The sequence below is a fragment of the Sycon ciliatum genome, chromosome 13 (assembly GCF_964019385.1).
Source record: "Sycon ciliatum chromosome 13, ocSycCili1.1, whole genome shotgun sequence".
Taxonomy (NCBI): Eukaryota; Metazoa; Porifera; class Calcarea; order Leucosolenida; family Sycettidae; genus Sycon; species Sycon ciliatum.
This window is the reverse complement of record NC_088655.1, coordinates 18,011,979-18,027,441: the sequence shown is the minus strand read 5'-3', so window position 1 is coordinate 18,027,441 and position 15,463 is coordinate 18,011,979. Positions and strand designations below refer to the sequence as shown.

The following is a 15,463-nucleotide window of genomic DNA, read 5'->3' as shown; positions in this document are numbered from 1 at the left end:
GTCTGCAACCGGTTAATCGGACTAATCGTTTGAGCCCTAACTGTATGCCAGTGCAGTTGACTGCAAAGACTTAGTGCTCCTGACCGTTTCGCGGTCACGCTCCCTTCTACTACTTCTATGGACCAGTATGCTCAATAACAGTAATGCGAATACCAGAGAGAGACAAGGAAGAATAGAAGAAGAGCAATCAGCACACGAAGCACAGAAGCCATATAATATTATAATTATTTCGACTAGGCCTTTCATTCCATTACTCTTCAGGTCGGATACAATGTTGATTAACAAGGTAGTAAGCAAGTCCTTATACCCGGCACTTTTGGCGGGCAGAGCAATGAGCATTGACAAACATTAAAAAAAAAAAGTAAATTATCGTGTCCGTTCCCAAAGGGAACTCACGACGGCCGCTAACACCCGATAAACCCTACCCAGGCAGGCACAGTGGGTTGGTCAAAGACCATGATTGAGATACGAGAGGTACCTGGTTCAAGTCCTGCCTGGGAGCGGTTTTTCCAGCCGTGCTGCTACCCACAGTCAACTGGGAACTTGTGGCCAGGCACAAGGGGTACATGGATGCAGCTAATGGGATCGTTTTCGGCACTTGTGCCAGTGGTTGTGAGACTTATCCACTCACCCCCACTGTTAGGCGCTGCATCTGCCGCTAGGGTTTATAGGGTTTATTGACAAAAATAGCACTTGAAAAATAGCGCTAGTGTATTCCACCTGAAGAGTAATGGAATGAAAGGCCTAGTCGAAAAAATTATAATTTAATAATTATGGCTTCTGTGCTTCGTGTGCTGATTTGCTTTCCTCCAACCAAACATCTAAGAAGAGTAATAGGGCTATAGCGGTGAGAGCGCACGTTTCGAGGAAATCAAAGATGAATACTAGTGGGTAGTAGCAGGGAGTGTTAAAATTAGTGCTGAAACAATTATATCGAGAGAGGGGCGCAGGTCGGTCACTGCACTCGAATGACATCCGTGGACAGGCGTGCACGTTCGCAGTTTGGAGCTTTGAGAAGCAAATAAGTAAGTCGTCATCCCATTGTTTACTTTGTCCCTTTGCCTCTGGGTGCATGCTGAGTGATTTTTACGACAATGTTCCTTTTCTCTTTCGTCCACGTGTGGTTCACGCATGCATCACCGCATTTGTTAGCACAGTTCACGCTCCCTGCTGCCAGTGCGGGTCTCGAACTCCTGATTAAAACGTCACCGGCAGGGGTATAATGCACCAACAATGGGATGTCAATTAAAGGGGAAGTCCGGTGAAAAATTTAAATTTCACAGCCTGTAGAGCTCAGTTTGATTTTGATTTTCTCCGATAACCATGGATTCCTGGAGTGGAGGTGCCTCAAGAGCGTAGATTGTTGGAGCTGTGGTTCGAGACCAAGACAAGGCACCAAACTCACGACTCAATTCATTAAGAAAGGTACGAAGAAGAGAGTGGATTGCGAGAGAGTTGAAAAACAGAAACCGGCGGAGTAGAAAGCTCAACATCAGGAGACACCATCACCCGAATCATCGCGTCCATGCACACAGAAGAAATAAAAAGAGCACGAAGTCGCAATTCAGGATCCGGGCTTCCTTTGCTTGTTGTTGTTGTTGTTCTTGTTGTTGTTGTTGTTGTTGTTGTTGTTGTTGATTTTTACTTCTTCATCAAAACTGAACACAAGTTGTAGATCGCCATTGTTCTGCTTTCCGATATCTTGCAAACGGTGTGTTTGGAGATATTCAAAATTTGGCGGGCAAAAAACAAGTCGTTCAGGCTTTGCACTCGATGTCTGGTGTGACCGCTCGACAGGGAGCACAAAAGCCAGCTGAGCGCCAGCGAAACACTCACTCACGTAACCCTCACTCCGAGTCACCCTCACTCCGAGTAACCCTCACCCACGTAACCCTCCCTCCGATCCGAGTAACCCTCACTCGCGTAACCCTCACTCCGATCCGAGTAAGCCTCACTCCGAGTACATGACGATTGTACTACACGTAGTGGTGAGTACCCAGCTGACTATGACGTGATTGTCCGCGCGCAGTTCCTTGTATCTGGTTCACGCATGCATCACCGCATGTGTTAGCACAGTTCACGCTCCCTGCTGCGAGCGCGGGTCTCGAACTCGCGACCTTGTGATTCGCATGCAAGCTTATAACCCCTCGGCTAGGCTAGTACGTGTACTGTAGGGTTTATAAAAGCCTGCGACATAGATTTGAGACCAGTTTCAACTAATGCCTGAGACAAGATTCACCCTTGTTTAAACCGGTGAGTGTCGCTGTACGCTAGCCTTAGGATAAATTTCGTACTGATTGTTATACCGTTTGTCAGTATTGATAATTATAGTGAACAGTATCAGACGAGAGAGACAGCTTCCCGAAGATTGTTTACCCTGCAAGAGAAACGCCGTCTGCTACTCCTGCAGTAGTATCAAAAGGCGCAATGAGTTCAGTAAAAAATCTTGTTACGTTCCCAGCGCTAAGTGAAGTCACAGATGCAGCGGTCCGGTCTCCGATGGAGCGAGATACACAAAAGGCAAGCGATGGCGACGAATCACACGGGAACGGCATCGAAGCATTCAATCTGCTGAAGACTCTCGGTAAGGGCAGTTACGGCACTGTATATCTCGCTGAGAAGAAGAAGAACAAGGACCAAGTGTACGCTATCAAGGTGCTGCAGAAGCATACGGCTATCCAGAAGAACATTGTAAGCAGAACCATCAGTGAGAAGAAAGTTCTGGCTATTGCGGGTCGCCATATGTTTTGTGCGAAAATGTTTGAGTGTTTTCAAACTGCCAGCAGGCTTTTCTTCGTTATGGAGTATATCGGCGGCGGAGATCTATGGTTTCACTCGGGAAAAGAAAGAAGTCGCCGTTTTGGTGAGTCCACAACTCGCTTCTACTCCGCTCAGATAGCGTGCGCCCTACTTCATCTGCACCGTTCAGGAATCATTCACCGTGATCTGAAACTTGAAAACGTCATGCTGAGCAGTGATGGACATATCAAAATAACAGACTTCGGTGGAAGCAAAGTAACCCTGGGAGCCACAACATCAACATTCGTCGGCACGACTGAATATATGGCCCCGGAAATGGTCAGAAGGACAGCTTACAACGCGTCTGTTGACTGGTGGGCTCTTGGCGTTCTGATGTTTGAGATGATGTTTGGCTGTGTGCCCTTTAGAGGCGCAACAAAAAAGGTGATATTCCGAAACATTAAAGCCCAGCCGGTGATATTCCCAGACACCAACTGCAGTAAACATTGCGAAAGCGTGTTGCTGAGTTTGATGCGCAAAACTGTTAAGCAGCGTCTGGGATGCACGGCTGGGTTGCAGGTACAAACGCATCCGTTTTTCGAGTCAATACGGTGGGAGGCGCTAGAAAGGGGCGACATCAATCCGCCCTTTATCCCACCGTTTGACTCGAAGACGGACACATCAAACTTTCACACGGAATTTACGGACGAGGTCGCCGTTCTCGAGCCCATTGACGAAAGGATTGTGGCCCGGATCGACCAGTCTAAATTCAGAGACTTTGACTTAACAGATTAGCATTGCATTCCGTGGAGCCAAATTAGGTTAGCCGACACACGGTTTCGTTACTTAACAGCTCCAGTTGTTATTCAAACTGTGCTCTTTACCGCCTTACCTCGGAAAATCTCCGCTGCATGTGTTTGCTATATTCATTGACTGAGAAATATTTGCTGTGTGCCACAGGCTTCCAGGGTGCGATTGGTGGAAAGTTTGCCATTTTAGCCTGGCCATTTCTTAATCTGTTGCTGATGTTGTTGTTGTTGTCGTCGTCGTCGTCGTCGTCGTCGTTGGTTTTGTTGTTGGTTTTGTTGTCGTTGTTGTTGGTTTTGTTGTCGTTGTTGTTTTTATCGTTTTTGAAGTATTAATTCTCACGATGGCACCATCGCCAATAGGATTTTTGGTATTGTTGTTGTTGTTGTTGTTGTTGTCTTCGTCGCCGTTATGGTAACAAAGATTGGGCATTGGGCATTGGTTTTTTCATTTATCATTGTTTCGATTCATGTCTTTTTCGTTCATTCTTTGATTCTTAGTACTGTATAGGTTAGTATTTTCGCTGGTCTACAGCTCTTCATTTTTGGCCACCTTGATCCTGCTTTTCAACTTAGCTCCGCTGTTCATTTTTATGCTTCCACAATGCCATCTTGTCATTGGTGACAATAAACTGGTTTTCCCCCTGCTACTGCGTCTGCCTGTGCGAGCTATATTTTTTCTAGTCGGTCTGGGTCCAGGGGCATATTTATTCATTAATGTCAAACCAGATTTTGTAGCGGCGGTGAGGATTCCTGCAGCTTCATTCATAAAAAAAGGTTTCAGAGCAGACCCGCTCGCTTCCCTTTTACGAGTTCGAGTTTGCAGAGTTACAGGGAAGAAAGCGGGTCTGCTCTGAAACCTTTTTTTCCTAAATTAAACCTAGCCATAAATAAAAATAAAGCGTCTCCGTGTTGTACTGTATGCTGCCTTGGAACAACTACTGGTAGAGTCAATTAATGTGCAATCAGCTGCTGCAAAGGAACGTCTATTGAGATTTTCAATTGGCTAGTCAGTAATCAATGCGTTCAAGGCGTTGCTAACCTTCCTTATTAATCTTTGGCGTGCTTTGATTTCATTGACCCTTTTTACTAGTAGGCTTTACCCAAGTCAGCCGGCCGAAAACGAGACCGATTGAAAAATGGCTAAGCTTTATATCGCTGATTTTGGAGGATTGCTTTGAGACCCGCCGAAAATCTACCAAATGTTGCAAATTGTGTTTTCGAACGAATGTTGCTTCCAAAATCTCAACTATTTTGAACTCAATATGCCAACAATTCAGTCAGTTTTGAGTCTCACCTGTGTCCCTGCCCTCCCACCCTTCATTTCTGTGCATAATTAATATCTCAACAATCGACGTAATATTGCCGTACTAATTCCATGGAGAACGAGCAGACTAATCTAGTTCCCCTCTCGGAGGCAAGGAGACACAGGAGGAAGCACAAGCACGGCACAGAACAAATCAAGGAGAGGGAAGCGGTGTCGCGAGGAGATGGAGACTGATGATAACGAATACGAGGACGATGGGATGGACGGCGGCATTGGAGTGGAGGTGGAGGATGAGAGTAGTGATGAGGAGGAGTTTGATGTTGACAAGAGGAAGTCTGCAGTGTACAAGCATTTGGTGTCCAGTCCAGAATGTCGTAAGGTGTTTGACGATTCAAGGTTTAGTGTTATTCGAAGCTGTGTATATTCGTACTCGTGACCCTGTGCTATGTAAACAGAAAGAAAACGTTGTATCACTCACACTCTTCAAGTAGTACACAAGCACCATTACATTCATTCACACAGTATCCATTCATCTGCCACTACCTTTCTCACACACACTATATTCACACATTGCAAAGATGCAAACTTCGCTTTTTGTACTTGCTGGCTGCTGTATTTTTACCTGAAACCATATTAGCTACATGCACAAAGTATATAAGTGTGCGTTTTAGTTATTACATTTTATGTGACGGCGTTCCACTGATGACAGTCACAAGAAAACGTTATGGAACTTGACTTTCTTCATTTTTTGCTGTTGTTATGAATGCACAAGTTATCTTATTTATTGCCATATTTAATATCATTGCTTTTTTATCACTTTGTGCCGTGATGTGATTGCCATGCCTACAGGATGCCTAATCGCCATTGGGGATATACACCCGGTTTTTTCCCTCACAACTGCGTCCGTCGGCGCGAGGGTTTTTTCCCGGCTGGCTCGGTCCAGGGAAATTAATCTGACGGTCCCAAGTGGTTCTGCATTATGGCCTATTTCTGCTATCCACTGGCACGCCTATTCTATCTTAGACACTCCGTTCTCAGTCCTTGCTTCCATACCTCACTCTTTATCTGGTTCAAATCTGGCTGAGGCCAACAACCCTTCACTTTGTGTGTTGTCGCTATTGCTGTCTATGTCTCTGTGTGTGCCAGTATATGTGGAGCAAGAAGCTCTGTCGCAATATTTAGTTATTTCACCCATTAGCGCTATATTGATTGCTTATATTTGACTGCTTATGGGTTGCGCAGTTGAACAGTGCCTAGTGCAGCACGATCACTGTATGAGTAGGTGATGGTGCAACGGTTGTGCAATCATGAAACTGGGATTCATGAGGCAATCGCTCTGCAATTTGAAATACCGACTGTTTGTCGTGATAAATCTAATATTGACTTCGTATTTCGTCAGTATAGAAAATAAAAGCCTCGTAAAAAGCCTCGGCTTCGCCTCGGTCTTCTACTCGGCTTTTATTTCCTATATAGACTTCGTAATCAGTCAATATTAGATCCGTAATCTACTCTTGATTTTAGCTATCTTCTTCTTTGCGCTGTTTCATCACGTCGCTACTGTACTTAATCCACTGTTCTTGTTACTTTCCCTTTGCCTGTATTTCACCTGACGAGAAGCCTTGAAAGTATACTTTGTCAAGCTGAACACTTTCAAGATGTTCGTACATGTATTTCGAAGTATGCTCATTGGTATTGACAGTGTCATTGTGTGCTGGCAGCAGTGGCATATTCTGTCAATGAATTGATTGCAATCTCTTATTGGCGATGGTGCCATCGTGAGAATAAATACTTCGAAATAATTCAAGCAAACAAACGAACAATAACGCAAAGTAGTGATAAAAGCGAAGAAAGAGGAAAGATAACGTGAGGTTGTTTGCTATTAATGCTGGATTTCTTTTTCTTCATAGCCTCAACAGTGCAATGTACAATTCCCAAATTTAACGTTGAGAATGGCGGAGAACTCCGTTGCAACATACAAATGTGAAACTCAATAACCTACTGGCTTGGTGGAAAGATGAAATCGGGAAAAGTCTGAAGAAAACATTTACTGTCACCACCAGGACTGAAAAAGGGACCTTCACTTGAAGCCAGCGGTGCTCTAACCACTGAGCTATGGTGTAGCTGTTATCCAAGCAGAGACGGTATCCTCTCTCAATAACTGAACAATGAACACATCATAGTCCTGTGTCTGACTCCTCGAGTATACCCACCATGTGCATGGGGTTGGCTATAATAATTAGGTTGGGCAAAGAGTGCAAATTGCATTGCCAATAATGATGGATAGGTAACTGAATGAATCCTCCGTTGAAAACTATTGTTCTAAGTGTGTTGGTGGATGGTAACCGCCTTCAGAAAACAACTTGAGTTTTCACTATTCACTGGCCATGGTGTGGATAATTACGCAGCAGGGAGTTGTTTCAAATTTTACAGTGAGATCGATAGTAATTTTCTAACGCCCAGGTTTAATAGTAATAAACAGAGTTCGCCATGTAGCCCAAATGAAACATATGGGGTTATCGCACCTGTCTGCAGGACAACGTTTGGTGCAACATTCGAATCTGACGTAAAATTGATAGTAGTCCACATGCCTCTTCGTAGGGCTGTGTTCCCAATAAAAAATTAAAAATAATAAAAAGTAGCTAGTATGGGCTACCTGGACAGATTCACAATTTCTTTGGACCACAATAAATTTGTGAGCCCACTTGGATTTGATCATTTGAAATATTCAACGACTTTCAATGCTAATAACTACGCCATTCCGTGTCAAATCCCGCATATTGCACCCTCAGTTTGCCAGAACAGCGCATGAATCTTTCCGCATGACAACCTCTTCACCAGTACTGTATTCAGTTCTGAAGATGGTTGTTCCCACGAGCTCTAAGTTCGTGTATTCAGTTCATTACTTTTTAAATTGTCTCTGACTTTTACCTATCGACTTCACTGCAATGCGGCGTAGATTCCTCCAAATTTCTACCAAGTGATAATATCCTACAGATTGTTCAGAATGTCTTTACCACACCAAAAATAGGCTATACTAGTATTCATGACTCCTCTACATCATATTATATTAATTTTATTTATTATTATGTACTTTAACATGAAACTCGGGTATTGAGCCAATAATAAAAGTAGAAAGGAAAAGGACATATGGAAACGAGTTAAGAGTAACTCACCACCACTGTGTGTCTAGATACTATATACAGTCAGAAAGTGCAACAACTAGGCACAAAACTGACAGAGTACTGAGACATTCGACGTCCTGACACCTAGCTTCAACACATCTCCGTAGCGCTAACCGACGTACTCTGTCAGTTTTGTGCCTAGTTGTTGCACTTTCTGACTGTATATAGTATCTAGTTACAGTGGTGGAGAGTTACTTTTAACTCGTTTCCATATGTCCTTTTCCTTTCTACTTTAACATGGTTGATAAATATGGTGGTAAAGACACACCTGGCAATATGGCGGTAAACACACGCCTGCCCACACACGCTCTCTAGGCTGCAAAGTTCTGGCACAGAGCTCTCCTTCTCACCACCACCACCATCAGTTCGCTTACCGCCATATTGCCAGGTGTGTCTTTACCACCATATTTATCAACCATAAGTACAGCTGCAGTGGTGTCTTCAACTTCATTCTACTTTAACATGCTTGGACATAGTCTTTGCCTTCCATGGCATTCAAGTACTTCTTGGGGGCTGTGTGTAAGGTGGAATAGGGGAGCGTCCTTGGGGAATCTGATCGCATGACGCTACAGGTTATGCTAGTACGGGAAGCTGTACATGGTCAGAGATGATGATGTACATTGGTGACGCTCCAGACCCCAGATGTGGCTTTGCGTTCACTAATCGCGTCAACTTCGCATAAGTATGTCTTTAGAGACAATTTTCCTTCTGTCAGCGTGCAAAATCAAGTACCCAGAGTTATTTTGCACAGAACCATCATATACATTAGCAGCATATATGTGAGCATAATGCGGCATAATAATATGATAATTTTTAGCATTAAAATAGCATAATTCTGCAATTTTTTCAGCAATGCGAAAAGCATAATTTCACGAAAATATTAGCATAATCCGTCAAGGCCTACAGAGCATTGACAAACATTAAAAAAAAAGTAAATTATCCTGTCCGTTCCCAAAGGGAACTCACGACGCCGCTAACACCCGATAAACCCTACCCAGGCAGGCACAGTGGGTTGGTCAAAGACCATGATTGAGATACGAGAGGTACCTGGTTCAAGTCCTGCCTGGGAGCGGTTTTTCCAGCCGTGCTGCTACCCACAGTCAACTGGGAACTTGTGGCCAGGCACAAGGGGTACATGGATGCAGCTAATGGGGTCGTTTTCGGCACTTGTGCCAGTGGTTGTGAGACTTATCCACTCACCCCCACCGTTAGGCGCTGCATCTGCCGCTAGGGTTTATAGGGTTTATTGACAAACATAGCACTTGAAAAATATATTATTATTATTATTAAAAGCATGTCCGCGTAGGTGGCGGGGGTGCCACTTTCGCTTATGCCATTCAGGATTGATGTCTGAAGAGTAATACGATATAATGAAATGACAGAAGTGACGTCAACAAAAGCCGTTAGCAACAACACAAATATGACTAATGGAAAACTTCATCCAAATTATAAAATAAAATAGAATATGCATACAACATGTATGCATATACAACATGAAAAATAGCGCTAGTGTATTCGACCTGAAGAGTAATGGAATGAAAGGCCTAGTCGAACAAATTAAAATTATGGCTTCTGTGCTTCGTGTGCTGATTTGCTTTCCTCCAACCAAAAATCTAAGAAGAGTAATAGGGCTATAGCGGTGAGAGCGCACGTTTCGAGGAAATCAAAAATGAATACTAGTGGGTAGTAGCAGGGAGTGTTAAAATTATTGCTGAAACAATTATATCGATTACTCGTTACTTACTCGATAAGAAATAGATCGAGCGGTTATTTCGATTTTATTGGCTAAACGAAGCTGGTAAACTTTTCCACCCCAGCTTGAAGTCCATGATTGTATTCCCACTCCCTCACGGAGCCTTAATGGTCAATGTTCTAGTCCCGTGAAGTCCCCTGAAAACGCCCACTTCCCAGCAAACGCCCACCCCAGCGGGTCCGTACTATTTCTGTACTCTTCCTACAAGGCAACATGGGTGCCAGGATTTTCGTGTGTGTGTGTGTGGGGGGGGGGGGGGGGGAGAGGGGCGCAGGTCGGTCACTGCACTCGAATGACATCCGTGGACAGGGGTGCACGTTCGCAGTTTGGAGCTTTGAGAAGCAAATAAGTAAGTCGTCATCCCATTGTTTACTTTTGTCCCTTTGCCTCTGGGTGCATGCTGAGTGATTGTTACGACAATGTTCCTTTTCTCTTTCGTCCACGTGTGGTTCACGCATGCATAACCGCATTTGTTAGCACAGTTCACGCTCCCTGCTGCCAGCGCGGGTCTCGAACTCCTGATTAAAACGTCACCGGCAGGGTTATAATGCACCAACAATGGGATGTCAATTAAAGGGGAAGTCCGGTGAAAAATTTAAATTTCACAGTCTGTAGAGCTCAGTTTGATTTTGATTTTCTCCGATAACCATGGATTCCTGGAGTGGAGGTGCCTCAAGAGCGTAGATTGTTGGAGCTGTGGTTCAAGGCCAAGACAAGGCACCAAACTCACGACTCAATTCATTAAGAAAGGTACGAAGAAGAGAGTGGATTGCGAGAGAGTTGAAGAACAGCAACCGGCGGAGCAGAAATCTCAACATCAGGAGACACCATCACCCGAATCATCGCGTCCATGCACACAGAAGAAATAAAAAGAGCACGAAGTCGCAATTCAGGATCCGGGCTTCCTTTGCTTGTTGTTGTTCTTGTTGTTGTTGTTGTTGTTGTTGTTGTTGTTGTTGTTGTTGTTGTTGTTGTTGTTGTTGTTGTTGTTGTTGTTGTTGTTGTTGTTGTTGTTGTTGTTGTTGTTGTTGTTGTTGTTGTTGTTGTTGTTGTTGTTGTTGTTGTTGTTGTTGTTGTTGTTGTTGTTGTTGTTGTTGTTGTTGTTGTTGTTGTTGTTGTTGTTGTTGTTGTTGTTGTTGTTGTTGTTGATTTTTCTTCTTCATCAAAACTGAACACAAGTTGTAGATCGCCATTGTTCTGCTTTCCGATATCTTGCAAACGGTGTGTTTGGAGATATTCAAAATTTGGTGGGCAAAAAAACAAGCCGTTCAGGCTTTGTACTCGATGTCTGGTGTGACCGCTCGACAGGGAGCACAAAAGCCAGCTGAGCGCCAGCGAAACACTCACTCACGTAACCCTCACTCCGAGTTACCCTCACTCCGAGTAACCCTCACTCACGTAACCCTCCCTCCGATCCGAGTAACCCTCACTCGCGTAACCCTCACTCCGATCCGAGTAAGCCTCACTCCGAGTAACCCTCACTCTAGTAACCCTCCCTCCGATCCGAGTAACCCTCACTCGCGTAACCCTCACTCCGATCCGAGTGAGCCTCACTCCGAGTAAGCCTCACTCACGTAACCCTCCCTCCGATCCGAGTAACCCTCACTCACGTAACCCTCACTCCGATCCGAGTAAGCCTCACTCCGAGTACATGACGATTGTACTACAAGTAGTGGTGAGTACCCAGCTGACTCTGACGTGATTGTACCCGCAGTTCCTTGTATCTGGTTCACGCATGCATCACCGCATGTGTTAGCACAGTTCACGCTCCCTGCTGCGAGCGCGGGTCTCGAACTCGCGACCTTGTGATTCGCAGGCAAGCTGTTATAACCCCTCAGCTGGGCTAGTAGTACTAGCCTACGTGTACAGTAGGGTTTATAAAAGCCTGCGACATAGATTTGAGACCAGTTTCAACTAATGCCTGAGACAAGATTCACCCTTGTTGAAACCAGTGAGTGTCGCTGGACGCTAGCCTTAGGATAAATTTCGTACTGATTGTTCTACCGTTTTGTCAGTATTGATATAGTGAACAGTATCAGAGGAGAGGCACAGCTTCCTAGAAGATTGTTTACCCTGCAAGAGAAACGCCGTCTGCCACTCCTGCAGTAGTATCAAAAGGCGCAATGAGTTCAGTAAAAAATCTTGTTACGTTCCCAGCGCTAAGTGAAGTCACAGATGCAGCGGTCCGGTCTCCGATGGAGCGAGATACACAAAAGGCAAGTGATGGCGACGAATCACACGGGAACGGCATCGAAGCATTCAATCTGCTGAAGACTCTCGGTAAGGGCAGTTACGGCACTGTATATCTCGCTGAGAAGAAGAAGGACAAGGACCAAGTGTACGCTATCAAGGTGCTACAGAAGCATACGGCTATCCAGAAGAACAATGTAAGGAGAACCATCAGTGAGAAGAAAGTTCTGGCTATTGCGGGTCGCCATATGTTTTGTGCGAAAATGTTTGAGTGTTTTCAAACTGCCAGCAGGCTTTTCTTCGTTATGGAGTATATCGGCGGCGGAGATCTATGGTTTCACTTGGAAAAAGAAAGAAGTCGCCGTTTTGGTGAGTCCACAACTCGCTTCTACTCCGCTCAGATAGCGTGCGCCCTACTTCATCTGCACCGTTCAGGAATCATTTACCGCGATCTGAAACTTGAAAACGTCATGCTGAGCAGTGATGGACATATCAAAATAACAGACTTCGGTGCGAGCAAAGTAACCCAAGGAGCCACAACATCAACATTCGTCGGCACGACTGATTATATGGCCCCGGAAATGGTCAGAAGGACAGCTTACAACGCGTCTGTTGACTGGTGGGCTCTTGGCGTTCTGATGTTTGAGATGATGTTTGGCTGTGTGCCCTTTAGAGGCGCAACAAAAAAGGTGATATTCCGAAACATTAAAGCCCAGCCGGTGATATTCCCAGACACCAACTGCAGTAAACATTGCGAAAGCGTGTTGCTGAGTTTGATGCACAAACCTGTTAAGCAGCGTCTGGGATGCACGGCTGGGTCGCAGGTACAAACGCATCCGTTTTTCGAGTCAATACGGTGGGAGGCGCTAGAAAGGGGCGACATCAATCCGCCCTTTATCCCACCGTTTGACTCGAAGACGGACACATCAAACTTTGACACGGAATTTACGGACGAGGTCGCCGTTCTCGAGCCCATTGACGAAGAGATTGTGGCCCGGATCGACCAGTCTAAATTCAGAGACTTTGACTTAACAGATTAGGATTGCATTCAGTGGAGCCAAATTAGGTTAGCCGACACACGGTTTCGTTACTTAACAGCTCCAGTTGCTGTTCAAACTGTGCTCTTTACCGCCTTACCTCGGAAAATCTCCGCCGCATGTGTTTGCTAAATTCATTGACTTAGAAATATTTGCTGTGTGCAACAGGCTTCCAGGGTGCGATTGGTGGAAAGTTTGCCATTTTAGCGTGGCCACTTCTTAATCTGTTGCTGATGTGGTTGTTGTCGTCGTCGTCGTCGTCGACGTTGGTTTTGTTGTTGGTTTTGTTGTCGTTGTTGTTGGTTTTGTTGTCGTTGTTGTTTTTATCGTTTTTGAAGTATTTATTCTTAATGGTGTTATTCGAAGCTGTGTATATTCGTACTCGTGACCCTGTGCTATGTAAACAGAAAGAAAGCGTTGTATCACTCACACTCTTCAAGTAATACACACGCACCATTACATTCATTCACACAGTATCCATTCATCTGCCACTACCTTTCTCACATACACTATATTCACACATTGCAAAGATGCAAACTTCGCTTTTTGTACTTGCTGGCTGCTGTATTTTTACCTGAAACCATATAAGCTTCATGTATATAAGTGTGTGTTTTAGTTATTACATTTTATGTGACGGCGTTCCACTGATGACAGTCACAAGAAAACGTTATGGAACTTAACTTTCTTCATTTTTTGCTGTTGTTATGAATGCACAAGTTATCTTATTTATTGCCATATTTAATATCATTGCTTTTTTATCACTTTGTGCCGTGATGTGATTGCCATGCCTACAGGATGCCTAATCGCCATTGGGGATATACACCCGGTTTTTTCCCTCACAACTGCGTCCGTCGGCGCGAGGGTTTTTTCCCGGCTGGCTCGGTCCAGGGAAATTAATCTGACGGTCCCAAGTGGTTCTGCATTATGGCCTATTTCTTCTATCCACTTGCACGCCTATTCTATTTTAGACACTCCGTTCTCAGTCCTTGCTTCCATACCTCACTCGTTATCCGGTTCAAATCTGGCTGAGGCCAACTACCCTTCACTTTGTGTGTTGTCGCTATTGCTGTCTACGTCTCTGTGTGTGCCAGTATATGTGGAGCAAGAAGCTCTGTCGCAATATTTAGTTATTTCACCCATTAGCGCTATATTGACTGCTTATATTTGACTGCTTATGGGTTGCGCAGTTGAACAGTGCCTAGTGCAGCATTGTCGCTGTATGAGTAGGTGATGGTGCAAGGGTTGTGCAATCATGAAACTGGGATTCATGAGGCAATCGTTCTGCAATTTGAAATACCGACTGTTTGTCGTGATAAATGTAATATTGACTTCGTATTTGGTCAGTATAGGAAATAAAAGCCTCGTTAAAAGCCTCGGCTTCGCCTCGGTCTTGTTCTCGGTGTTTTATTTCCTTTATTGACTTCGTAATCAGTCAATATTAGATACGTAATCTACTCTTGATTTTAGCTATCTTCTTCTTTGCGCTGTTTCATCACGTCGCTACTGTACTTAATCCACTGTTCTTGTTCCTTTCCCTTTGCCTGTATTTCACCTGACGAGAAGCCTTGAAAGTATACTTTGTCGAGCTGAACACTTTCAAGATGTTCGTACATGTATTTCGAAGTATGCTCATTGGTATTGACAGTGTCATTGTGTGCTGGCAGCAGTGGCATATTCTGTCAATGAATTGATTGCAATCTCTGATTGGCGATGGTGCCATCGTGAGAATAAATACTTCGAAATAATTCAAGCAAACAAACGAACAATAACGCAACGTAGTGATAAAAGCGAAGAAAGAGGATAGATAACGTGAGGTTGTTTGCTGTTAATGCTGGATTTCTTTTTCTTCATAGCCTCAACAGTGCAATGTACAATTCCCAAATTTAACGTTGAGAATGGCGGAGAACTCCGTTGCAACATACAAATGTGAAACTCAATAACCTACTGGCTTGGGGGAAAGATGCAAACGGGAAAAGTCTGAAGAAAACATTTACTGTCACCACCAGGACTGAAAAAGGGACCTTCACTTGAAGCCAGCGGTGCTCTAACCACTGAGCTATGGTGTAGCTGTTATCCAAGCAGAGACGGTATCCTCTCTTAATAACTGAAAAATGAACACATCATAGTCCTGTGTCTGACTCTTCGAGTATACCCACCATGTGCATGGGGTTGGCTAGAATAATTAGGTTGGGCAAAGATTGCAAATTGCATTGCCAATAATGATGGGTAGGTAACTGAATGAATTCTCCGTTGAAAACTACTGTTCTAAGTGTGTTGGTGGATGGTAACCGCCTTCAGAAAACGACTTGAATTTTCACTATTCCCTGGCCGTTGTGTGGATAATTACGCAGCAGGGAGTTGTTTCAAATTTTACAGTGAGATCGATATTAATTTTCTAACGCCCAGGTTTAATAGTAATAAACAGAGTTCGCCATGTAGCCCAAATGAAACATATGGGGTTATCGCACCTGTCTGCAGGACAACGTTTG

General features: G+C 44.3%; 2 protein-coding genes across 2 annotated transcripts; both read left to right on the top strand.

Annotated features, from left to right (window-relative positions):
* The first annotated feature begins 2,427 nt into the window (after positions 1-2,427).
* Positions 2,428-3,534, top strand: LOC135829241 (protein kinase C epsilon type-like). The gene has a single exon (XM_065341645.1). It carries the CDS (start codon positions 2,428-2,430, stop codon positions 3,532-3,534), a length of 1,107 nt encoding a protein of 368 aa, XP_065197717.1.
* Positions 3,535-11,789: 8,255 nt separating this feature from the next.
* Positions 11,790-13,890, top strand: LOC135829948 (calcium-independent protein kinase C-like). Its single transcript, XM_065342339.1, has one exon. The coding sequence runs from the start codon at positions 11,871-11,873 to the stop codon at positions 12,975-12,977; it is 1,107 nt and encodes a 368-aa protein (XP_065198411.1). The 5' UTR covers positions 11,790-11,870; the 3' UTR covers positions 12,978-13,890.
* The last annotated feature ends 1,573 nt before the right edge of the window (positions 13,891-15,463 follow it).

Bases quoted from the DNA above. Each gene is read 5' to 3' on its own strand.
- LOC135829241 (XM_065341645.1), top strand. From the start codon at position 2,428: ATGAGTTCAGTAAAAAATCTTGTTACGTTCCCAGCGCTAAGTGAAGTC.
- LOC135829948 (XM_065342339.1), top strand. From the start codon at position 11,871: ATGAGTTCAGTAAAAAATCTTGTTACGTTCCCAGCGCTAAGTGAAGTC.